At 46.9% G+C, this 25,418-nt stretch overlaps 1 protein-coding gene across 5 annotated transcripts in view; it reads right to left on the bottom strand.

The window, feature by feature from the left end:
- Positions 1-25,154, bottom strand: part of LOC125710218 (glutaminase kidney isoform, mitochondrial-like) — a 38,637-nt gene extending 13,483 nt beyond the window's left edge. For 2 of the 5 annotated variants that reach the window (XM_048979738.1, XM_048979739.1), the window contains exons 1-10: positions 24,710-25,154; positions 12,445-12,541; positions 11,698-11,819; positions 9,508-9,637; positions 7,825-7,904; positions 6,798-6,961; positions 4,325-4,383; positions 541-573; positions 393-451; positions 94-160 (exon numbers count right to left, since the gene is read on the bottom strand). In XM_048979738.1, the coding sequence (XP_048835695.1) occupies positions 94-160; positions 393-451; positions 541-573; positions 4,325-4,383; positions 6,798-6,961; positions 7,825-7,904; positions 9,508-9,637; positions 11,698-11,819; positions 12,445-12,541; positions 24,710-24,990 (1,092 nt within the window). In that variant the 5' untranslated portion in view covers positions 24,991-25,154. The other 3 variants (XM_048979737.1, XM_048979741.1, XM_048979740.1) reach the window with 3 other exon arrangements.
- Positions 25,155-25,418: the final 264 nt, after the last annotated feature.

Genomic DNA, 25,418 nt, shown 5'->3' with positions numbered 1-25,418 from the left:
GCAAAGTGATGGTATCATGATTCAGTGACGACGATCCCAACACACACACACACACACACACACCCCACAATCCCACAATACAGCAGCACTGACCTTCTTTTCCTTCAGGTAGTAGCCAATAGCAAAATTCCTGTCTCCTGACTCGCGCTCGGACTGGAATCTGGGCCACAGGAGACGTCACGTCAACAGCACCCACACATTTCCTGTGGTGCCCTTCTCGTTCCCCCCATTGTTAAATCATTAATACCATTACCATGAAAGCCAGAATTCTAAACCATGAGTCAATATTGCCAATCCTCTCATCCGGCAAAAACAAACACAGAAATCACATGGCAGAGGGCACATCCAGTAACAACAAGCCGCACTGGGCTGCAAGGGGCTCCGATACTCACGTGGCGTTGCTGAATCCCACATACTCATTCCCTGCCATTTTTTGTAGGAAGTTCATGACCTGTAAGATAACGTCGTGTGAGGACTTTAGGCACAACTGGCCGAGTCCGGGGTCCGTTAGGAAGGTGCAGAAACGAGGCACATACTCACATAGTCAAACTTCTCAGCATTACTTGCTCCTTGCTGAAAGACAAAAAGGATTAATAAGTATGACAGATAGCTGTAAGGGGCCAGAGAAGCACTGAAGAGTATGTTATGATGTGATGTCTCTCAAAACTGTACACAATTACGGTACCAGTATCACTACTGAAGGAACACATACATTATAAAGCATATATTTAATTAAAAAATAAAACAGGAAACTCAAAAATGAGTATAGTGAAGAATAATAGAATTAACATGTACTCAGCTATCAAAAATACTTTGCAATATTGTGATTTTTAATGCGGTCTCTGGGTATGGAACACAGGATCAGGTAAGTGGGGTTAAATGGACAAGTAGAATAATGGAGATAACTCTGAATTTAATTTTCAGAGTTTTTTTAGTAAAATGCAGAAAATCCAGTCTTATGAAAACATCAGTAAACAGATAAATGGCATTTTCTTAAAATGTTTATATTATTATTATTATACTGTGTTTTTAGCACATTGACGGATGATAAAAGCTCTTTTAAGTCTCTCATGTTAATATTTTTTTGAATAATGTACTGAAGGTCAAACTGAAGAAGTAAAGTCAGTCACCTACATGTGTGCTACAGGGTCTTTTTTCTACAGTGTGCGATGCAGTGTACGATGCAGTGTACGATGCAGTGTGCCTCCAGCATGCATGTGTACTACAACTTGTGACTTAATGTTTATTTATTCTGATGCGCCGTGTTCTAGATCTTGTGTGTTTGCTGTGTGTATGTGTTTTACAATGAATTTTGCATTTGTTTTAGAGGGGGTCTAAAAGGGGGGGGTTCTAGTGCTCTGCGTGTTCTAGAGTGATTTTGTATGTTAGGACTTCCTTGCAGCTTCTTGAACTTGGTATGCGTGTGTCCTAGAGTGTGCAGGCTTATATGATATTTTGGTCCAGGCGGTCAGCAGAGCAGCTGCTGCCAGGCATGAAGATGAACACTGAAAGCTGTCGTGTGAAGATGAGGTCCCCAGCAGGAGGCCAGGGAACCCATACATGTGTTGCGGTGTCCATCACCCAGGAACCCCTTCCTGGGGAAATGCTTGTTCCATGTGACATGCAATAAATAGATGCATGCATGTCTTACACTGGGTACGTAGCTGCACGAACTGCATATATCAATGTTTTAAACAAAAATTTAAGAAGTAGAAAAAATTCAAAATTAAACAATACGTGTATTACGGCTTCATTTTGTGTACTCATAACGTAAAACCAGGTTTAGTATCCAAACAGGTTACTACTCTACAGTTTACTGTATCCTAATGGCAAACAGAAAACATCTGACTAATAGGAATATTAACAGTATATCAAAATGAGGCTATAGATTAGTGTGAACCCAAGTCTGTTCGATGGGAAAAAATAATTGAAAGAAAAAATTACCAACGTCATTGAACTGTTGCGGTAGTCAAAATATCCCATAGATCCTAATGCTGTAAAATATGTAACAACATATAAACCACAAAAAGGCCTTCAGAAACATCACACAGTTCCATATTGCTCTCCCAGTCCCAGTAACAGCGAAATAGGAAAGACATCATGCTTTGCTTCCCCATGGTATCATCCAGTGACCCCCCCTTTACAGACAGCTCTACACTACTCTACATGATACATTTCATTGGGGGAGGGGAGGAGCATTCGAGAGAGGGAATCAAACAGACAGGCTATATGTCATTATATAGTGAATGCTGGTTAAGACATGACAGTGTTTCAATTGTCAGTGTTATATGAAAAGGTAACGCAGGTTTGGGGACAGAAAGACACTGCAAAATCACCCTGTCAAGAAAAATGACCAAAAAGCTTGTCATGTGACAAAGGGTCATTCACAGCCTTGTGGTTTCGATTTGTCAAAAAGCTTGTCATGTGACAAATGGTCATTCACAGTCGTGTGGTTTCGATTAGTCAAAAAGCTTGTCAAGTGACAAAGGGTCATTCACAGCCACGTGCTTTTGATTGGTTGATACCTCTGGAATAAATACATACCGTATTAAGGCATGCTAACGTGAATAGCTAGGTCTTACAAACAGATATAAATCAGAATGCTGTTGTCACCCAATAATCAAATTTGACCAATGGGAGGGTATTGATCACTGATTCCGATCCCTGACAGGATAATAACACAGCACCTTTCTGTGACAACGGAACGGCTACGATCGGTAAGAGAGAGAGATCAGTCCACAAGAAGTGCCTGATGTACAGGGAGCGGTTTATGGGGGGAGGGGGGGGGTTATCTCCCAGGATGCAAACCGTCGGGACGGGCAGGAGACTTCAAATTGCATTCAGAAGTGAGGGCAGCAGGGGGCAACTGTAAAGCATCACCCGCTCCCTGTACTAGGCAATTCGGGGGCTCTAGATGCATCGATATACACTCTGCATACACATACAGAACAATCAGGTTGCCAAGTTCGTTTTACCCTTTAATTGCATCAGGCAAACCCATTGTAATAAAAGAAAGTTTAAGACTTTGAAATCTGATGCATCAACACCAAAGTACCTGAACTACTTGAAGTCTAACATCATGGAACCTGAATCTTAAGCTTTTATAACGAGGTATTTCTTGAGGACAGGTTAAGTAAAATGCATGGTTTGTGTATTGCCTGACCACTGAATAAGGACCATGTGAAATTATTTACCAGTCTCGTGTGTGTGAATGTAATTCTCTTTGCTGTTACCTGTGAATTCTGCGAGAATGCCTTCAGTGTGGCTAACTCCCTCCTAACAGAATCCTGATATGCTCCTCGGTGATCAGCACAAAACTAGCAGCAATAACCAGGCCCGTATGCTGTGGTCACGCAACCACGAACCGTGACTTACACGCCAGCTCGGTTTCTATGGCAACACAGAAGGTTCCGTGGGCCTCTTCAAAGTCATCAAGATTTATGAAAGGGGGTAAACACAGGACATGTGTAACTATAAAGCTATTTGCTTTAACATGCCCAAGCCTATCATGGGTAAGCTTTCAATGGGGAAAGTTACGTTCACTTACAGGTGGATGGTGATGGACCACCTCTACTGGAGTTTTACCGTGTGAAGCCCAGGGCACGAGTCATACATGAGCGCGCAGTGTTTAGTCCTCAGTGAGGCCCCCACAACACGCATCGGAGGCGTCTCAAATGGCCTTTCTCCAAGAATAAAGCACAAACAGTCAAACCAGGGGATACATTTGGCCTGATAAGCACGGAGTCCCCCAAAATGAGAAAGGTGTGGGTCTCTCAGAGGTCCGGTTAATGAGAGAACGGGCGCCCTGATTCATGAACGGAAAAACTCGCGTCGCAGCACACAGGACACTATGTGGAAAAGCGGGGCCCATTATCTACAGCCAATGACGGGTCCCAGTTAATCTCCATTTAAACAGCAGGAATCTCTCCCTTTCAGAGGGGAAATCAGGCCGTGCGGGGGGGGGCGTCACGGCCGAGGGGTTTAATGGCCCTAATAGACGGAGTCGCTCCAAGCACTTCTCTGGCTGTCAGCCGGTTGCGTTTCTGTGGAGACGGCGTGCAAATAGTGACTCCCCTTCAGATCGTCTGTTATTACTCCGTTATTACTAACCGCCAACTACACGAGCTGCAGGTGACAGAGGGGACCCGAGGGGGCAAAGAGGAGCCGTTGGGCACGCACTAGCAGCCTTGAACGCGCAGAACAACCCGGACAAGTGTGACCTTCAGCGACATGCCAGGTCACCGTCCCCGCATCCTACGTCACATTGACCGCCGAGGCACAGAGGTATCATCTGAAAAGGCACTAAAATCAAAACGATATTTACCTTTATGAGAGAGGTGCACACAATGGCACCAGCATTGACCATGGGATTGTGGGGTTTATCTGTGGAAACAAAAGCAGGCATTAAAACACGTTAAAACATATTCAGTACTCTGCATCAGCTCCGCCTCACCTTTTAACAGGGCAAAAGAAACAACGCTATAAACGATTATAGCTACTATGCTGCTAACCCATCAAAGCGGTTAAGCTGTGTTTGTCGGCTTTAAAAATGGTAAAATGAAGCTCTTGCCTCCATTTTCATGTTCAGAATGTCATCACTGGGGAACACGCTGTGTTTGGGGTGTTACGCAAAGACCCAACTCTCATGCATGGAACCTGCACCAATGAAGCCGATAGCAGAAGCCAACCTCATCTGGGGTGCCGACAGGAATGTAAACGAGCTGCAGATGAAGCCGTGTGTTGCCACCGACAACAAAGGCCACTCCACTGAATTTAAACAATATAATTATAATTACCAGCAAAGACTCATTCCCGCACTGTTTGAAGATGAGGCCCAGAGAAACTGGAAAGGGAGCAGCCACATGTTCCCAGCCTATCTGCTTCATTTCGATGTTTATCTGACATTTTTTTCCATGCAGGCATTTACCCAGAACGCACCAGTACATTCCTCCAGCTTAACAGGCCACATATTGCTATGGCGGCGTTAAAAGATTTGCTGGTCCAGCTGGTGCAGCGACTCTGCAGGTGCCACCTGGCCGCGAGGTCCCCGGTTCGGGTATCACCCGTGGGCTCCCATTTCAAAGTGCCTGTCAGGCTTGGCTGACGGTTGAACGTGACTTTTACACAAAAACATGTGAGTGACGCCAACTGGTACCTCCGTCATGTCACACGATATGAGCTTCAACACACATGCCAGAGCCCTGAAAGGTGGCTGGACCAAGGAAACCGGCCGTTGGGTCATTTCGGTCAAGGGCTGAGCGTTCAGGACGCTGTCCTGACATGGTGTCACACTAACAGAAGCACAGGTTCTGATCTCATCCAGAACAATCTCTGATGTCTGCGGACTAAAGCCACTCTGGTTTCAGGTGCTTTAAGAAGCGTGAATAATCTTTACAATATGCTCAACACTGATATACCTTTATATACATTACTGTGCAGAAGTCAAAGTGTTACGTCCGCGTGTGTATATGCATGTATTCATCTTCCCTTTCCGATCCCGTTCCGCATGTCTGCCGATCCGGTTCCACGTTTTCCATCTCTCCATGAACGCAGAGCTAAAACTGGATGAACTGGTTATCCATGCCTCGTTCCCATTTCCCGCCTCTCCACTCATGGACTATAAAATATTGTTTTCAACGTGTATAATGTTTTGTCTCTTTTGTGGTTGGAAAGGGTTAGGTTAGTGATTGACTCGTTTTATTTTTCTTTCGGGTTGCGGACGTTTTCGTTGCTACTCGTGTAGGTAGTTAGCGGGGTTTGGTTCATTGTCTTGACCTGTGTCACTCCCGACGATCACCCCGGTGTCACGTCCCCTGTCCCCATATTTTCTTAATACATCCTTTCTTAATCGTAGCCTGTTGTGTCAATCCATTTTTTTTACTTCCGCTCGCTTACCCTCCCTCCCCCTGCCCGCCGTTCTCATTGCTAGACCGGGACGTAACAAAAAGAAAAATTGAAATGATCTCCCAGCTGGTGTAAAACTATGATTTCATGTCTGTCAAAGTGTGTCAGCCCTTCGACTGACAGACTGTCCCCCAGGTCACAAGACTATTCAACTCTTCCCAGCGATTAAATTGAATTAACTTCTCGGTATTCAATGTTATATCAGCTCCAGACATCTTTAGTTAGTACTTCCAAATGTAGTGCTATAGTATTTACTGTATTTAGAGTATTTTTAGCATTATTGTATTATAATACTTATATTCACTGTAATTTACAGTACCTTCCTTGCACATTATCTTGCACTTCCACTGTATTCACTGGGAAATAATGTACCACTAGATAGTTACTCTGTAGTGATTAGTACTCTTAGTACCTTACATCATAATTATTATCCCTAAGTATTGTTACTATTGCCAGTTTGTCAGTCTTGTTATTCTTTATTCTTCTTCCTATTAATCTTCTGCATTGTGGTCTTCAATAGGTGTGAGCTACTAGATGCCTAAATGTTCTTCGGGATCAAGAAAGTCTGTCTGTCTTTCTTTCTTGCTTTCTTTCACCCCCCCTAATGTCACCGTGGTATTTGCGGCGACCATCAATACCTCCATGTATCTCCTGACTCGACCACCGCCCCTCCTTGTTTGGCTAATCAATACCCCACTGAGTTATTTCACTTATTACATTCATTATTTAAGTGAGCTAATGGTGAAATTTAATAAATACATAGAAAGGCTGGGGAGCCCCTGAGGAGAGATTTGGGAACTGAAGCGGTGTTCATCTAGCCATCTAACAAGATATCAGTAACACGGACTAGAGGCGTGGCCAGCATTGAGCCCGGGGCGAGCCACGACCCTCACCGTCCTCGTTCAGGAAGAGCTTGTTGAAGCGCAGGCCGCTGGGCTCCTTGCCGATGAAGCGGTGCACGTATTCCGTGCCGTGGTCGTGCACGGCGATGGCATACTTCAGCGGCTTCACACATGACTGCAGGCAGAAGGGGACCTTGGTGTCGCCCACCGTGTGCCTGGCAAAGGGGTGACACGGGTTCGAGGGTCATCGGGTGGAATGACAAGTGCTGGTCAGCAGAGGGTGAAACTACCTTCTACTACTGATAAAAAGATTAATAATTTAACAATTCAGAAACATCTACTACAAAGACCCTGGACACATATTCGCCTCATACTACTTCTTCAAAAAGTCTAATTAGAAGAGAACGGGAAGTTTCAGTATGGCCTCAACACTGCTGAGTGTTAATGAACACAGTGTACCACTGGCGGGATTACAGGCTCAGTTAATGATCACTTTGAAGAACACCATTTCTGAAAGGGGTCACTGCTTCACTGCACCCTGGGTGAGCAGTGCAGGGCAACGAAGGACTGAAGGTCCGGAAACTTCCAAGCAAAACAGCATCACATAAAAACAGCAAAACTACAAAGCATCTCTTCACAAGTACACGGCCTTACTAGGTGAGTATGACTACTGCCACTTTTGAAGACAAACTGACATTATATTATTTTACATTAATGGAGTAAAAGACTGTCAACCTGACAGGATGTCTTCCTGTTTTTTTACTCATCTAATCCCTTACAGAAATAAGACGAAATATTAGACATTTACATTACATTTATGGCATTTGGCAGATATGTAAGCCTCTCTGGCTGAGGGTAAGTGCTTCGAAGTCTCAACAGTCAATTTTAGGTTCTTATAGATTGTCAGGTTCCTACGACACACTGCGTTGGCTAAATTAGCTAAGTGTTGTTACCTAAGGCTATGTCTGTTTTTTGGTCTGTTTCACATGAGTGAAGGTCTACGGTGTATTTGGTAAGGACAGTAAATAGGTATTCTTAAGAGCCGCCTAACCAACAACCAGCAGAGACCCTCCCTTACCTTTGCCCGTCCACTGTGCACAGAGACACAGCCCACAGGTCAGGGCTGAACTTGGCCAGTTGGGGGATGTAGTCAGCCACCTGTGGGACACATGGAAAGGGCAAATTATTTGTTGTATTTATTTACTGCATTTTTATTTATTGCTTTTATTTTATTTTACTGCTGTGAACTTCTCATGTTTTCACTTTGTAGTCTGCAAGAACGGTATGCAAGGAAGAACTTCATTGTACTTAGTGCACATGACAATAAAGCTTTCAATCCTCTGACCAGAGTTGGGACCAGAGGAAGCTGACCTACAGGAGATGGCCTGGGAACCCCGCCCCTGCACCCTCCTGACCTCCCGGAGACCCACCCCTGCACCCTCCTGACCTCCCGGGGACCCGCCCCTGCACCCACCTGACTTCCAAGGAGCCCCGCCCCTGCACCCTCCTAACCTCCCGGAGACCCGCCCCTGCACCCTCCTGACTTCCAAGGAGCCCCACCCCTGCACCCTCCTGACCTCCCGGAGACCCGCCCCTGCACCCTCCTGACCTCCCGGAGACCCGCCCCTGCACCCTCCTGACCTCCCGGAGACCCGCCCCTGCACCCTCCTGACCTCCCGGAGACCCGCCCCTGCACCCTCCTGACCTCCCGGAGACCCGCCCCTGCACCCTCCTGACCTCCCGGAGACCCGCCCCTGCACCCTCCTGACCTCCCGGGGACCCGCCCCTGCACCCTCCTGACTTCCAAGGAGCCCCACCCCTGCACCCTCCTGACCTCCCAGAGACCCGCCCCTGCACCCACCTGACCTCCCAGAGCCCCACCCCTGCACCCTCCTGACCTCCCAGAGACCCGCCCCTGCACCCTCCTGACCTCCCAGAGACCCGCCCCTGCACCCTCCTGACCTCCCGGAGCCCCACCCCTGCACCCTCCTGACCTCCCAGAGACCCGCCCCTGCACCCTCCTGACCTCCCGGAGCCCCACCCCTGCACCCTCCTGACCTCCCAGAGACCCACCCCTGCACCCTCCTGACCTCCCGGGGACCCGCCCCTGCACCCTCCTGACTTCCAAGGAGCCCCACCCCTGCACCCTCCTAACCTCCCAGAGACCCGCCCCTGCACCCTCCTGACCTCCCGGAGCCCCGCCCCTGCACCCTCCTAACCTCCCGGAGACCCGCCCCTGCACCCTCCTGACCTCCCAGAGACCCGCCCCTGCACCCTCCTAACCTCCCGGAGACCCGCCCCTGCACCCTCCTGACCTCCCAGAGACCCGCCCCTGCACCCTCCTGACCTCCCGGAGACCCGCCCCTGCACCCTCCTGACCTCCCGGAGACCCGCCCCTGCACCCTCCTGACCTCCCAGAGACCCGCCCCTGCACCCTCCTGACCTCCCGGAGACCCGCCCCTGCACCCTCCTGACTTCCAAGGAGCCCCACCCCTGCACCCTCCTGACCTCCCGGAGACCCGCCCCTGCACCCTCCTGACCTCCCAGAGACCCGCCCCTGCACCCTCCTAACCTCCCGGAGACCCGCCCCTGCACCCTCCTGACTTCCAAGGAGCCCCACCCCTGCACCCTCCTAACCTCCCAGAGCCCCGCCCCTGCACCCTCCTGACCTCCCGGAGCCCCGCCCCTGCACCCTCCTGACCTCCCGGGGACCCGCCCCTGCACCCTCCTGACCTCCAAGGAGCCCCGCCCCTGCACCCACCTGACCACCCGAGAGCTGCTTGGCACTTTCATAGAGCTTGTCGACATGAGAGGAGAAGGGCTGGAAGTCAGGGATGACAAACTTCTTGCGAAAGGCCTGGGTCAGGAGCACGATGTTGCTCTGCACGCACCTGTGGGACAAAGCGCAGTCCTGTGAGCCGCTCGCAGACACGGAGAGAAGCAGCTTATAACGGGCACCTCCGCTTCCTGAGGGCCCGGCGGTGGCCAACAAGGGCACGCGACCACATCAGTTTATCTTTTATATTTTCTTTTGAATCGGCTACTGCTATTTGCCAACGTTTATTAAAGCATGTCTGTGTCTGTCTGACTGAGATAAAAGCTAGAAGATAAGTGAGGACAGAAGATCAGCAGACAGGACAAGCCAGCGAGCACCCGGCCAATGAGCTCATACTGGCTGTATGGCCAATAGTAAAGCATTATACTGATGCTGCTGCCCCCCCCCCCCCCCCCCCGCATGCCCGCAGCCCTGGCTCCTTCCCCCCGGTGCCGGGGCACTGAGGAATGCCTTTCCCATGCCCTCGAACCATCAGCAAACATGTTTGCTCTGCTTTTGTGGTTCATAGCTCAGAATCTAATTGGACTTGCTGAACTGTAAGCATGTTTCCAGTGTGTGAAAGAGGAACTAAGTATCTCTTTATCTGGTTTATCACATTTTATATACTTCATTAAAATAAGGCTTAATCTGCACAAATAAATAAAAATGTATAACTAAAAAAACACTGTGTCGAATTGGAATTTCAGGAATATTCTTCTCTTCAAAAAGCTGTGTAGAAAATCCCCATGTGAACATGTCCGGAAAATCTGAAAACGCCAGGGAAAATGTGTGTACAATGTCCCAAAGGGAATCATCCAAGAATGTGGAAAAAAATGTGTAGTGGTGAAACTGGTATGCGTGGACAGCTGCGCAGGCATGCATACAGACACAGACACAGAGACACGGACAGACACAGACAGACACACAGACAGACACAGACACACAGCAGAACCCTGCCCGAGGTGGCGGGTCCAGATGGCTTGCTTCCTGATGCCCTCTTACCAGGAGAGTCCGTTTGGACATTCCTCTCTGGTAAAATCGGTAATATCTGTAAATACCTATAAATATAAACAACCTAGTCCTCCATTGATGTTTTTTAAGGTTCTTTTTGATCAACAGTATATAGAAAGCTTTTTAAAATAAGGACATATTATGATGGCGCCATGGTGCCCCCAGTGGGGGAGGGGGGCCGGAATCCTGCCCCCACCAAGACTTCCTATAAATAAACAGCAAGGCAGTCTTTGGTTATGGCAGCCTGCAAGGGAGTCCCATGACTGCGGGACTCCTGAGAGAGTCTTGTGTAGGTCACACCCGCAGGCTGCGGGCTCCAGAGAGAGCAGTCAGGCCTCCGCGCGGGACTACAGGGTGCTAACATCACCGGCGAGCAGCCGGGCCAGCAGCTGGTGCCGGAAACACGCGGAGTCATGGAAATATACAAGAAAAGTTCTTCTGCCAATTTCGTAAGGTCAAAAATTACCCTGTGGAGCAGAATGAAAGGAATAACCCTTTCAAAACCAATTTTACTAAAACCAAATGAGCCATTTTCCTGGGACATAAACATCTCAAATGCCAAAACAGCCTAAAGCACAGTAAATAAGGCTGTGTGACATCATATCCTGATGTAAACATGATTATATGGCACATGCGCGACAACATTTGTTCGGATGCCAGCTTTTCCGCACTATACGGAGATCTAGTTATGCCCACAGTTTAGTAATCCAATTAGTTGCACATCAAAAATATTAACGAGATGTATATTTTAATGCCCAAAAGTTAGCAATCTGTAAATTTAGCGTGTCCTTATATTTATTAAATTCAGTTAAGCAGAGCACGCCACATGCTACTGTTTTGGTGCATCATGGAATTGATAAGCGCTGAAGTGGCGGTGAAGAAAGGAACAGCTCAGCGGCCACAATATCTCTTAAAAGAGGAGATGTTGTGGATAAACAAGGAAAAAAGACATTGGTGGTGCGGTAGTACTTGTTTGAAGTCCGGTACGTTTATCAAACATGATATTGTGAGTACATTGTGACGTGACTTTGTGACTTGGCTGAAATCCCTGGGGATTCTGGAAGCCTCTATGACTAGAGCTGCAAGGAGGAAGGCTGACTCCTTCAGGAGGGGGCCTCTGCTTACTTCTTGAAGAGGTGTCGATCCAGGCTGACTCCGTCGGAGGTGGACTTGAGGGTCACCTTCAGCATCTCCATGCATTCTTTCAGCCTGGGGTCCCCCGTCCGCAGGCCTGTGGCCTTTAGTGCCTGGGAACAAATGAAGACGCATAAGGAGTCATGGGGGAGAAACTGGGCTTACCATCTCGCTCGTAAGTTAGCCAGTTAAGCTTTTCCTCAACAGTCTCTGGTCTCTACACTTTGACTCCAGCGTGAGCAAATACACCTCCAGACTCAGGGCTCTATGCTGTGAGTCCATATCAATAAACGTTTTTCCAGACTCAGAGTTATACGCTTTGACTCCTGCGTGAGTAAAAGCACACTTCTGGACTCAGGGCTCTACACAGCTGTCCAGTAAAGCATGAGTGCCTGGAAGTGATTCAACAAAGATAATAAAAGCCGCTGTGATTCACAGGTATGATTATGCAATGCTGTCAATTTATGGTGTTCCAGAGATTGTAGGTTAACAAGATAAGGAAACGGGAGTAAACACAGACTGTCCACATGTAAGGAAAATGCGCTTGGATTCTGGGCGTGTCCACAGAGCCATCTAACAGACACTCAGCAATCACCCCACGTTTCTTACACTTGAGCTGCAGCCAGCAAAGCTCCCCCCCCAGCGACACACCCAAGGTCAGCACCCATGCCTCCCGCTCAGTAGCTGAAGGGAATTTCAACGGCAACAACAGCAATGACAGCCCCGCCCTCCACTCACCGAGACAAATTTGTGTGCTGGAATTTTCTCCTGGCCTTCAGCAATGGTGTAAAAAAGCAGGTCCTCGAGACTGGGCAGGATGCCGGCTTTCCTTCTCCTGAAAGGGGGGAAAATGAAGCCAAGGTTATGGAGAAACGGGAATGCCACGTTACAGAAGAAAAGCTCCGTGAGGTCATCACGGTTATGGTGGGAGGGGGGAGTGAGTAAGGCTACCAGCGGGGGGGTGGCAGGTAGACGCTACACAGTGACGTCAAATACACCTCGACTCCACTCCGAAACTGCAGCTGAAGAGGAATTCTGAAGAATTTCTGTGAGCGAAGGTAAAGCTAAAAGTTTTCTGCCTGCTGAATCTCTAGGCTCAGCTTATCTACTCTAATCTGGAAGTAAGGTTTAAGAAGCTGAAGAAGACATATGTATTCTTTAATAGGTCGAGATGGCTGTGCGCTTGATAAAATCAGCATCTCTCTACTAAGAGTTATAAATCATTTGCAATGGTTCAGGATTCTCTTGCACTTGAGGGTGAATTCATAGGGCAGAGGTCGGCCTCAGACCTCCAAATGTGTATCCAAGCTAAGCTCAGTCACGACATTCATTGAACAAATTGCACAGTTCGAATCATGGAGTGTGTCTTTTTTGGTATTGTACTAAATGGAGTGAGACAGCAATGGGAGGTGGACAGAAAAACCTAAATGCTCCTTAAAATTCTCTTCAGAGTTCTTAGAGAGCTTTGCCATTCGGTATCTTCTACGACACACAGTCAACTCAAACCAAGGGAGTTTCCCTTAGTAAGGGAGCTCATCCTACAGTGACCCAGAGACTTTTCCCTTTTACATTGTGCTTTCTGTTTCACATGAAAACACTGCAAGTAATGCTAGGCATAACCAATAGGTAAGAAACACCAGAGTTTGGAAATCTGATTGTAAGAAAATTTTAAACTTGTACATCTAGTTGAACACTTGTACACACTGCATATTTTCGCAAATACTTTACTGACTGCAATCTGTACTGATCTGGGGTGCATTTCCCGAAACCTTCTTAACGCTACGCCGTTTGTAAGTTATACCTTAAGTTCTCTCTTAATGTTGCAACGTGTTCCCCAAAATGTACTTTGTGAAGTATATCTTCCATGAGATGTTCTTGCATAAGGTTAGTCTGAGCCTCTCTTAACTGTCTCTTATCGCTGTTGTTGGCTCATACTGTTCATTTAAAAGAAGACTAACATCGTTGAAAAATAACTGATCCATATGGCAAAATGATTTTGTGTGACACATTGTCATGCCCTGCTCGTCGGCTCCTCGTGTGTGCCACGCCCCCTGATTACCCACGTGTGCTTCCCTGATTGTCTCCAGCCCTGTCTGATTACGTTGCTTAATCCTGTTGTATTTAAGTCCTGGTCTTACCTGTTTCCCTTGTCTGTCATTGATGTTAGTTGGCATCTTTGTGGTTAGCTGTGCCTGTGTGTCTCCTGCTCCCTTGTCATCATTAAAGCCCCAGTTTACCCCGACTTCTGCCTGATCTGCCTGTTCCTGACCCGCCTACCCGCACGATCGCTGTTCACCAAACCGTGATCGTCACGCACATGACTACGATCTTTGGTAGGTTCTGGCGAACTGGCCTCCGTAATTAGTGGATTCATAATGAGAGATAAGTAACGCGGTGTTGATTACATATTTATTTATTCATTGGGAAGAAAAGGTGGGAGTTCTGCTGATATTGCATTGGACAGGTTTCCCCTATTTCCGAAGCCCTACAATGCACACACCTCTCTAAACGTGCCAAAGTCACAGTACAATACTTTACTTCATGAGGTTGATGAGTCGACGCTGCAGGTTCATTTATATATTTGTCTAATATACTTTTCCCCAAAAAGCACCCTAGAATAGTCCTTAGTAATCAATAATGAAGCACATTGGACATTCTCTTATGCTGAAACAATAGTACAACTTTTCTTTCAGCTATTAGGCCTTTTCTCATCCCCATATCAATGACATGCACACATATTAGTATTTATTTATAGAATAAATAAAAATAAAATGGTGCAGTACTACAATCTGGGGTTCGTGCACCCAGTCAGCGAATATCATATTTATAATTAGATGATTCAATTGGTTAATTTTATGTTTATGTTAGCTTCTGGCCAGCTCTGATTAATGCAATATTTTGAAGAATTCCTGCAGTGTCATACTTATAAAGAACACCACTGTCTCCCATACAACCATCAAGCCGTAGGCTCATGGAGGGAAAAATCTGATTCTCAAGCCATCGATGTCGACCAGTCAGGTGTTCCGGCACCTATTAAGGTTCCACCTAAGAAGTTCTCCCTTAAGCAAGCTCATAAGAGACTGTTCAAGAAACAGACGTAGGAAAACAAATACCTTTCATAAAATATATCTTTAGACTAAGAGTCATCCTTGTCGGGAAATGCACCCCTGCACTATTGCTTATATCTTAAAACTTCTTTTTTATTCTTTATAAAAATGATTCATGTTCTGTGCCATCTTTGAATGCACACACCAACACCGGCGAGGCAAATTCCTGTACAGGTGTACCTTGGCATTACAGTTTCTCGATTGCTTTGGAACAATTTCTCAAATGACAATTAACATTTGCAAAACAAGTGTCATCCCCACACCACAATGTCACTTCTGCACAGCAGAACGTCATTTCTCATTGCGTCACACAAATTCCAAAATGTTTCAGTACATATAAGCAAACGGTGTTGTACAATTGTCATCATTTGGCACAATTTTCAGTTGCTTTTTTCTTGTTGCTAAAAATGGATTATGTAGTTTCTCATTGTAATCATTTTACGCCCAAAACTATCTGTAGGTGATCATGTTAGCCAGCACATGCAAATCAGTTAACCAAGCTTTCAAAATGATTTAAAAATATATACCATAAACTGCAGTGATACCGCATTGTTGTGTTTTTGGTTCCTACAGTAGATGCTTTTGTTTTGTTGTACACAATGCAGTGTGTCTTCTTTGGTATTGTACTGTGTCTGGAGATTGGAAGAAGTTACATATGCGTGCAAATGCTTTCTCTTGTAAGTGAACTTTCCATGCTGTGATGTAGAGCCTTGCATTGTTGAAACTGGTGTCTTTGACATTGGTAGTTATTCATTTGTGAATGAAAAATGATCAGTCAGTGACAATGAGAAAGTGAGAACCGACTATCATTCAGAATTGTGGGGCTCAGGAGCAGACTTACACTGACATACTGACAATTCATCTAAGCATTTTGACTCTCATGCTGATTGTACTTTTCATTTTGGTGGCAGACTAATTCTTTGGAGGAATTATTTGCCTCTGAGGCATGAATTAATTGCTCTGGGTAAGTTACTGTGCTACATGCATACACTGTTTTGAGAAAAGCCCTTATAGTCTTCAGAATGTTACGTATGTTTCATGAAATGTGCCAAAGCAAATTGAGAAAAACTTTACTATGAATTCTGATGTTGCCTCTGTTTTATGATTCTTCACAGTTCAGACAGGGAAACCAGAAAGACTCTGTCTGTCACGTGTTCCTTCCCCTGCTAAAGTACAATATTACAATACGGTCCCCTCAGCTTGACTCGTTATCTCATGGTGCTAATAATGCCAGGGTTTGTGGGTTCGATCCCCAAAATGCCCAACTGCTTTGGAGCTGGTGTGTGGCTCAGCAGGTGAGGACTCTGTACCTGTGATTGGAAGGTTGTTGGTTCAAATCCCAGGGCCAGCAGAGTGATGTCACTGCTGGGCCCCTCAGCAAGGCCTTTAACTCCCATGTACTCCATTGACTGTCTGTATATCACTTTGTATAAATGAGCAAATTGCAATTTAGCACACTGTCTTAAATCAATGCACGTCCTTTACATTCCTGTATGTTGCACTAATACTACACACTCCCTGACAAAGAAGCTCCATCTGACAGGAAACATACCAACATACCCGTTAAGAGAAGCCTCACCCTATGTATCTATGCTTGAGATGTTTCATTGACATGTTATATAACCAGGAATACACGTGACTGGTGCACAAGTATGCATGTGCTGTATATAGCGATATGGTTAATGCATATTCCAATTGCATAAAGGTTAAAATGCACAGTAATATCACCATAACACTGCAAATGCACATAAAACATTTGCACTGTTATGGCAAAAAAATTGCCACGCTTATCGCTTTATACGACAATTGCATACTTGCGTACAAGCTATGTGCGTCCCTGCTTATAACCGTAGTTTGTGAAAATTCCTATTTGGCTAAATCTCTGGGGTCACTGTTGGATGGCTGTGGGGCAGACAGGGAGGCAACACAGCGAAGCAGGCAAGCTTTCAGGGCGAGGAAACCCGCAGTGTCAGTTAACGTGAAGGTAAATGTGTATACTTACACCCACAAAGGAAAAGCAAGCAGATCAACAAAAAAGAGAGAAGATTCATGCAATGTGTTGAGTAAAATGGACACAAGATACAATACAAAAATCTCAACATTTGAGTTCTTCACTAAATGTTACTATCCATTTCTTAATCTGATATCTGAATTGTGTAAAAAAAACGCATTTGTGTAATAATGGTGCGATTGTAATAACTCAAAACATATTGTCAGCAAATACTCCAACAAAATGTAATCAACTAAATTCACAATGAAATACACATTTTGTATCTGACTTGCTGGTAAAAAGTTTCTACTATAACTAGCTACAGGCAGTGTTACACAGTTTACTTTCTATAAATTACTATATAGGTATACACTTAGGAAGTTACCAGTAGAGCAGTGTTTCCCAACCCAGTCCTCAGGGACCCCAGACAGTCCATGTTTTTGCTTCCTCTCAGCTCCTAGTGCACGTGTACCAGGTATTCGATGTTCCTGATTGGCTGGGAGCTGGGAGGGAGTAAAACCGTGGACTGTTCGAGGTGCCTGAGGACTGGGTTGGGAAACACTGCAGTAGAGTGTATGAAGAGGTTCTGCTGTAGCTTGCTGTAAACAAAACAGTACTGCAAGTTACAAAATATTGCACAGGCAGGACTTACTGATGCCCTTAATAATCATTCTGGGGGGAAACGGTGTACAAACTCAGCCGCAGACAGTGCTGATGTTGATTTTTGGGACAGCCACACTTGCAGTACTCAGCCATGACCTGCACCCTGCACTCACGCATCCCGCATTCTGCCACTGCATTTTTTTTGCCAAGAAACAAAACAAAAGAGCACAAAACGAAAGCAACAGGCTAAATTAACATTTCAAAATCAACTTTGCCTTCCTGAGCTTGGTAGGACACATTTTAGAAGTAAACATAAGTTAAAAAGGGATCGCTAAAGTCGTTGTTTCCACAGAACTAATACCGCCTAGCTGTGAGGCGTGCTAGCCTGACCCTAACACCCATCTCTCCTGTACAAATAGCTCGGCATGCAGACAGCCCTTCTACTGCTTCTGCGTGGATTTTACGCACTGAAACAAATAGGATTATGACCGGGCCAGCAGACTCCGCAGTCGCAATAAGAATCCGGCTTTAGATTTAAAGACGCAGTCTGACCCGTCCGGCGATCAGCCTGGGTGTCTGCTGGAGAGCCCTGTGCAGTTGGTCCGCCCTTTTTGCAGCTGCCTGCACCTCTGTCCACACAACTTGTTCTTCTGGGGCACCACTTGGGCGTCGGCCAGCCCAGTTGCCAGCTACCGCACATTCCGGGTGCGCAGCGCCTTCCGAAATCATACAAACCCGCGCCGACCAATGGAGCTTTCCAGAAAGTGTCGGGAAGCTTCAACAAAGTGCACCAGTCTCATGCTGCCGGTGGGTCTTTACTTAGACTATTACTGAATGGGCACAAGCGTCATAAGTCAACATCCCCCCACAGAAACTCAACAAGTCCATCTGCAGCCAGCATCGACTCTCGAGTTCCCCGCATCTTCACTTCACTCCACATACATCGGCAAAAATGTGGAGCAGAACTGAAAGACAGAACTGTCATACCTCCGGCAAGCTGCTTCACACCATCTCATCAACAGCCAAACGTCCACTCTGGTCATCGGGCAGAAGGTCCAGAAATAGATGTCTGGCTAAAGGTCAAGTAAGCACCTGCAGCAGAGCGGAGGGAACTGGGCCGTCGCTGCAGTGACTGAGAGGATCGGTCTATTCGGGCGAAGTCCAGGGGTCACCGGACACATGGCTGGTCACACCACTTCACATGCTGGAGTGTCGCGATGTCAAACAAAGTGCTACATGCACAAAGAGACTCTTTACAGGACAACAAAGGCAGACTAGGCTGGACTGAGTTTTACAATGTGCTAGGAGTCCCCCCCCCCAGTACAGGAGCACTCAGGACACACAAAAAGACTCTAAAAACAATTTAGGAACTCAAACTCATTTAATTGACCCAGAAAGCCAGAGCCAGGAATTGAACCGATATCGCTGGAGACGTTTGACCACAGTGCTGCGGCTTAATCTCATATAGGGGGTGTGGGGCTCAGCACTGTGCCGGTGATCAGAAGGTTGTCAGTTCAAATCCCCAAAACAGAGTGATTTCACCTTTGTACCCCTAAGCGAAGCCCTTAACCCCCCCAACTGCTCCAGGGACAGTCTGCCCCCACCTTGGAGGATAAAATAAATGTAAATGTGGTGCAGAATCAAAACGATACCTATCAGGGGGGTGATTTCAGTTTCAGATTCAATTAAACAATACATTCCCAACCCTCACACGCAACAGTCACACATCTGTTAACAGAAGCATCCAGAATAACCGGTACCAACAACACACGCTGCCAGAATGGGGAAAGGCTCCGCAGAGACAAAACAGCAATGATCTTCGTCATGAATGCATTCCATTAAAGCGAAAGCGTGGGACTGCAAATGAGCTTTAGGGGGAATTTCAGTGACCCGAATCATGCAGAAACACGACTGTTACACTGGTGTTTGAGGCCCTGCTCTCTCTATCCTCGCTTGCCGAGGAAGGTGCCGATCAGGTCTTCTGCCCTTTCATCATGCAATTAACTTTATTCAAATAAGAGAGACAGAATGAGGTTCAGATGTGGGGAAAGTGGTTGGTTCAACGGACAGGGGCCCTGCAACCTGATCGGATGGTCGCTGGTTCCAATCGCATAGTTGGAAGAGTGGAATTAACGTCTGACCTTTCAGCAAGGTCCTTAACCGCCAGTGCCGGCCTTACCTTCTGACTGTATGTCGCTTGGGATAAAAGCATCTACTAAAGATATAAATCCCTAGGAGTGCTTAAGAAAACCATATGAAAGGGAATTAAGTTGTTATTCTCTGTGGAAAGTCTAAAAGTCTCTATTCTTCTAAACGTTTGGCAATATTCTGGCAATTGCGGACTTACACAGTCTCCAATGACCTTTGTTACTTAACATTTGTCTATTTCCTACATAGATACAAGAATCCTAAAAAGAAAATAAATGGCGTAAAAAAGTGGAGTAAAAAACACATACATGCCACACTTGCTGTGTGTGTCCCTGTCTGGCTGGTTGACAGACTCCTATGGCCAGATGCAAGTCAATAATATTCAGATCATTTATGGGTGACGGGTAGCGTTCCCATGGAGATGAACGGAGCCGAATGCAAGGTGTTTGTTCTTGGTGGGAGGGGAGCCATACGTTCGAAACTGCTGTCACGGCACTCAGTGCCGAGGGACCGTCGGCGCAAACAGTGCCGGTGGAAGCGACCCCCCCAGAAAGAGCGGTGTCCTCATTAGCCCCTGATTTGCTGGAGGGGAAATAAGGGAGAGAGGTGTTTTTAAGCAGATAGGGCAACTGTGTGTATGAGGGCAAACAAACGACATAAAGGTGGACCGGTAAGCTGTGCTGTCCAATCCCCGGCCACCAGTCTGTGTGCTACAGCTCTGAGGGCGAAGGGCCCGGAACAGGGCTCAGTCCATGTAAACATTTGGTCTTTATGTGTTCCAGCATGCAGTGTGTGGTTCTGAAACTGGTCCTGCATGACACCAGAAGGTAAACAAATTCACAGAGTGTCATTATACCTCAGGCGGGAGCCCCCCTTCGTCTCCTTCTATGCACTGGCAGGGGGGGGTACCTGAGCCTCCCCAGCCCCGCCCTCCTGCCCAGACACTCCTCTCCACCTCCCCGCCGACACTCCTAAATATGCCTGCCCTTGTCTCTGGGGTGACCCCTCCATCTGCCTCTCGCCCTTCTGGGCTGGATTCACACGTCACGCCACCTTCCCACCCGGCGCTGCGCAGAAAATCAACCAGTATCATACACACGCAGCACATTCCGGCACCCGTGGCCTGCCGACAATGAGGCTCCGCCCACTCCTCCAACCGCCATCATCAACAAAAAAGGTTTCATGTCTCAAACACTTAATTAGGATAAACAATCTAACAAATGAGTCAAATAGAGCTGATCAATCACGGAGGTAGAAAAATAGCCAAAAACGCCAATTCATTCGGGCCCTTAAGTTGTGAGTCACAGTGAAAAGGCGAGACTGTGCTCGTGCACGAATGCCACTTCAACTGGTACAACCAGCCTGACGTGGGTGAAGATGCTGTGGTGAAACATCTAACTAAACCTAGGGCGGCTGGTTTGGGGGGGCAGCAGCTGTCACCTGTAGGTGAAGGCAGGGGACGGCCTGTGGCACACGCCGAGCGAGTGAAGAAGCAAGATAGAGGGTGAGGGATCCTGTAATAAGACACCCTGACCGCAGAGGACATGTGGGCAGAGCCTGGGTAAGAGCCCCTGGCTCATATTCATTCATATTCATATTTTTATGGAGGGCGGGGGGGGGGGGGGGGGGGGTCCTGGCAGTGGGCATTTTTGGTGAGTCCGATGCCAGGGTCAGCCAGCAGCCGGCTTCCCAGGGCCAGGTGGAGGTTAAGGGTCCCACTCAAAGGCACAAGGAATGATTACTTTGCTAGCCGGGATTCAAACCCACGCCCTTCCTGACCTACTGAGGGGCACACGTCATCAGTAGGATGACAGCTGGCTGAGGATTATCCAGTTACTTTTCTGTATTAAATTGGAAAGGAGGGGAGGAGGGACACCTAGATCCAAGAAGGGTGCTTATGCTGTCCTCTTGAATGAAGTGACGACTAGTCACCAATAATACAGGTATATCAGAACGCACCTTTTCACATCTGCCGGACCATTTTCATACACATATACAGCTGAGAGCAAAGCTTAGGGTCTGAACACAGGGTCAGCCATTTATCCAACCTTGATGTGACTCTTCAGCAAAACATGGGATTTGAACCAGCAAACTTCCGATCACAGCAACAGAAGCCTAAGCTGCTGAGCCACAGACTAAGGCTTGACTTAACCTCCTAAGCTTATCAGTTACGTAAAAGGGCAAGATCACATGGGACTGAGCGCACGGGCTATGCAGAGAAATAATAATCACGATTGTAATGCCTTTCGGATGGCTCTCTGCTGATCCTTTCCTGTAGCTACGCAGCAGGTTGGATGAAGCCGGTCTCCATGGCAATCCCAGGATTCAGACCCTGAGGAGGGGGGGTTTCACGGCTGCTGCATTTTCCTCTGAGCGCACACAGGCGTGTAAGACTGCCTCCCTCGCTCCGTCGCAGACCTGGCACGGGGTATCGGGCCGTTAACGTCACGGTATGCTGAGAGGGTACTGGACGACACCAAACCCGTGCCACGAGGAGCCCCAGGCCTGCGGAAGCTCCATCAGTCACCATCTGCCGGCAGGAGAATTTTCCGGATACGAGAGTCTGCGATGAGGCCATCACCTGCAGGAGGCAGGATGCAGGCAGCCAAGGAGCTCAGTTTCGCCATTAATAAAACGTAAAGTTTAGTGATCTGAAATCGAGGGCCTCTGCTTTGCCGATCACCATGGAAACCAAGCGGATTTGCCTCTCGTAGTCGTGAGGCGAGGCCAGGTGTGGCAGACGAGATTCGTCCTGAGAGTGGGACGGCTCTGACGTGCCTCGTGACGGCAGAGGGTCAATGCACAGATGGGGGGGAGGGGGGAGGGAGGTCCCATGGGGATGTGAGGGCTGGTTGCAGCTCCATAGATACTGCCGTGTCGACCTTCAGGAAAGAGAGGAGGCAGCCCTCATGTCACCATCCAATCACATCGTGCCCTCGGGCATCCTTCATCTTCTGATTTTCACACTGACTTACCATTCTTGAAATCTGTCTGATCTGAACATGCTGCACAGAGCCACATTAATCACAAAACCAATACAGTCACAATCAGTCTCACCGCATCTTCGCCATCTTCGCATTTCAAGGTCACAACCTTTCCCGTCATCGCAGGGCCTCCGGGTAACTGGGGACGACTACACAATCGATTCAATATTGACGTTCAAGGCTCCCAGATGTATTATTTAGCAGGCCCTTTATCCAAAGTGACATACAGTTGAGAAAGCAGGGTCAGACAATGTCTGTATAATGTGGGTTTTAGGCTTTTGCTCAAGGGCACAACTGTGAAATCACTCTGCTGACCACGGGATCTGAACCAATGACCTATCGACCCTGGGTTCACTGAGCACCACGCCTCCCCATTCTCAAATGAACACAAACTGAGATCTTAGGCCATAGGTGGTGGGGTTGTAAAGGGGCTCTCCATTGCAGAGCGCTGGGCAGCTTCTTTTATGATTTCCCAGCATTCAATGAGGCTCCTCAGCCCTACACCCTCAGGGGAATGTAGGTCACACATAATCTGCTCGTCTAAACGAGCAAGGTACCCACAGATGCTGCAGACAATTAAAAACGTGCGAACCTGAAGCCTCTGCCGGTTGTTATGGCGATTGTGGACAAGAAGAATATCCAACTGCATCTTCCGGCAATAGCCTAGGACACTAAAGAAGCCTGAGGAATCAAAACCAGCACGCTCCTCCGCATTTTTGGCTGCCAGCTGCTGATACCCGTCCTAGTATTACACAAAAAGACTGGCTAAATGTGTCCCTCTCGCCGGACACCCAGTCTGGGTGGAATATGACCCAGAGACTGACCCCGCCTCCAGCGTCAGCCAGGGGAGGGGCAACAGTCACATATTAACAGTTGTCTGGAATGGCTTTCTGTGATGCAGTACACTGTTTATTCAGGGGGCTTGACAGTTAAAAGGAGGGCAGCTCAATGTGGGGCTGGACGGTAGATTAAATGCATGCAAAACCAGGACCACAATCCCAGGCCCCTCCCAGCTAAATGCCAACACTGACAGCCCTGTCTCACCCCAACAGTGACACTTGTTCAATGAGCACTCTCAGTAAATTATCCCATTTCCTCCCTCTCAAAATCTCTGCCTGACAAACTCCATAAACTGGGCAATGAAGCACACTATTTTTACTAGCACCAATTTGGCCATGCTTGAAAAAAGCTTTTTATTCGTTTTTGTGTACAAGTTCGTTGTATCACACTGAGTCTTACTTGGTTTATAATTTATAAATTCAGAGGTACACTGTTGCATCAAACAGCACTACAGAGTAATTTTGAACGTATCTATGTGCACACAATAACTGCAACGGCATAGTCCATGAATCAGTACGTTGAAACGTTCAGTGCAGCGCGGCCAGCGACTAAATTCAGCGCTCCTCTGCCAGCATGCGGTGCTTACGGTTCATTTCGAAACGCTTTTTCATTTTCCGTAGGACTGAAAAAAAATATTTGTAACCTATTACTTTTTTCTGACTTTTCATCCTATCAATGCACTCGCCATCGCTCACGCAAAAAAAAAAAAAAAAACAAATAGATCAATAAAATAATAAAGGCTTTACAGACATTGAAACCGTCTCCACTTGTCTGTGTTAATGAGGCTTGTGAAAATAATCAGTTTGTCTTGGACATGCGCCACTTGATAAGAGACACCCTCCAGAAGCACGATCAGTCGAAAAGCCAGGGTGCCGTTATACTGGCCGTTTGGATATAACTAGCCTGCTCCCTTATAAGTCAGTCGTTTGAACATTGTTAATAAACTGAATTTTATATTGTACTATTACCACTAAACGGAGCTTTCGAGAATGGAAAATACGATTTAAAAGGAATACCCTGCCAAGAATCTGTATGCAACATTGTATCCATAAACTGTATCCACTTTCCGTGTCCTATACATAAGTATTTATGTAAAATGTATCCATGAACCGAATTTCCGTTTGTTACAAATACTCATATATATTTATTTTAATTATTCAGTTTCGCTTGAAATTGACGTCATACACTAAAGCTTTAGGTTTCTTATTGTAATTTAATCACAACGAATTCTATTTCATCGTAAACACTTATTTTTTATAAGTATTTATTATTTCGTACGCCGTTATCGTGGTCTATACCCAACATCTTACATATTAGATGGAGTGACTCACTTCTCGCTCGCCAGCTCACCGCTACCTCCATCACCGGCTGCTACCGCGCCTTCGGTCTTCGTGCACAGCGCTCGGACTCCGGCTGGGAGGCACAACCATGGCCGGTGTCTTCCTGCATGGAAGGACTTCACTTTTGATACCACATTGACATCGGGACAGGCGGTACTGAAGCTGTAGAAGACGGGTGATGACGCCTTATTTCTGCTAATACTTGTCAATGGACGCTTGAGGCTGGAACGAAACAACTCCTTCAACACTACCGAGGACCTAAACTGTAACATTTCAATCCGTTCAAGCTGATTTTATGGAAATGTCCTCGTCAAAAAATTATTCCGAGATATAAAATTTTTAATATCGTTTCTGAACAATTCCCGTAACGTACAAACCGCTCACACGCAACGTGCGCAATGACTTATTCTATGATGCATCACCACAGTTCAGCAGACGAAATGCTTACACATACCCCTTCGATAAATTCAATTGGTGGAAACGTCGCTACCGGTATAACACATCGGCATCGTGATTGGCTTATTTCTACGTCCGTCATCTTTTGTCCTTGCATCATATCTCTCAGCCAATGTCTTCCCTTGATAGCGGTAAAGAAATTGCTCCCCTTTGAGGCGAAAGGTAGGATAGTGAAGGACATCAGACGGGGCCGATAAACACGTGGAGCTGCCTAATTCCTATAATAAAAGTGGCATGTAATAGG

Source organism: Brienomyrus brachyistius, chromosome 16 (genome assembly GCF_023856365.1).
Source record: "Brienomyrus brachyistius isolate T26 chromosome 16, BBRACH_0.4, whole genome shotgun sequence".
NCBI lineage: Eukaryota > Metazoa > Chordata > Actinopteri > Osteoglossiformes > Mormyridae > Brienomyrus > Brienomyrus brachyistius.
This window is presented reverse-complemented; position numbering and strand designations above follow the sequence as displayed.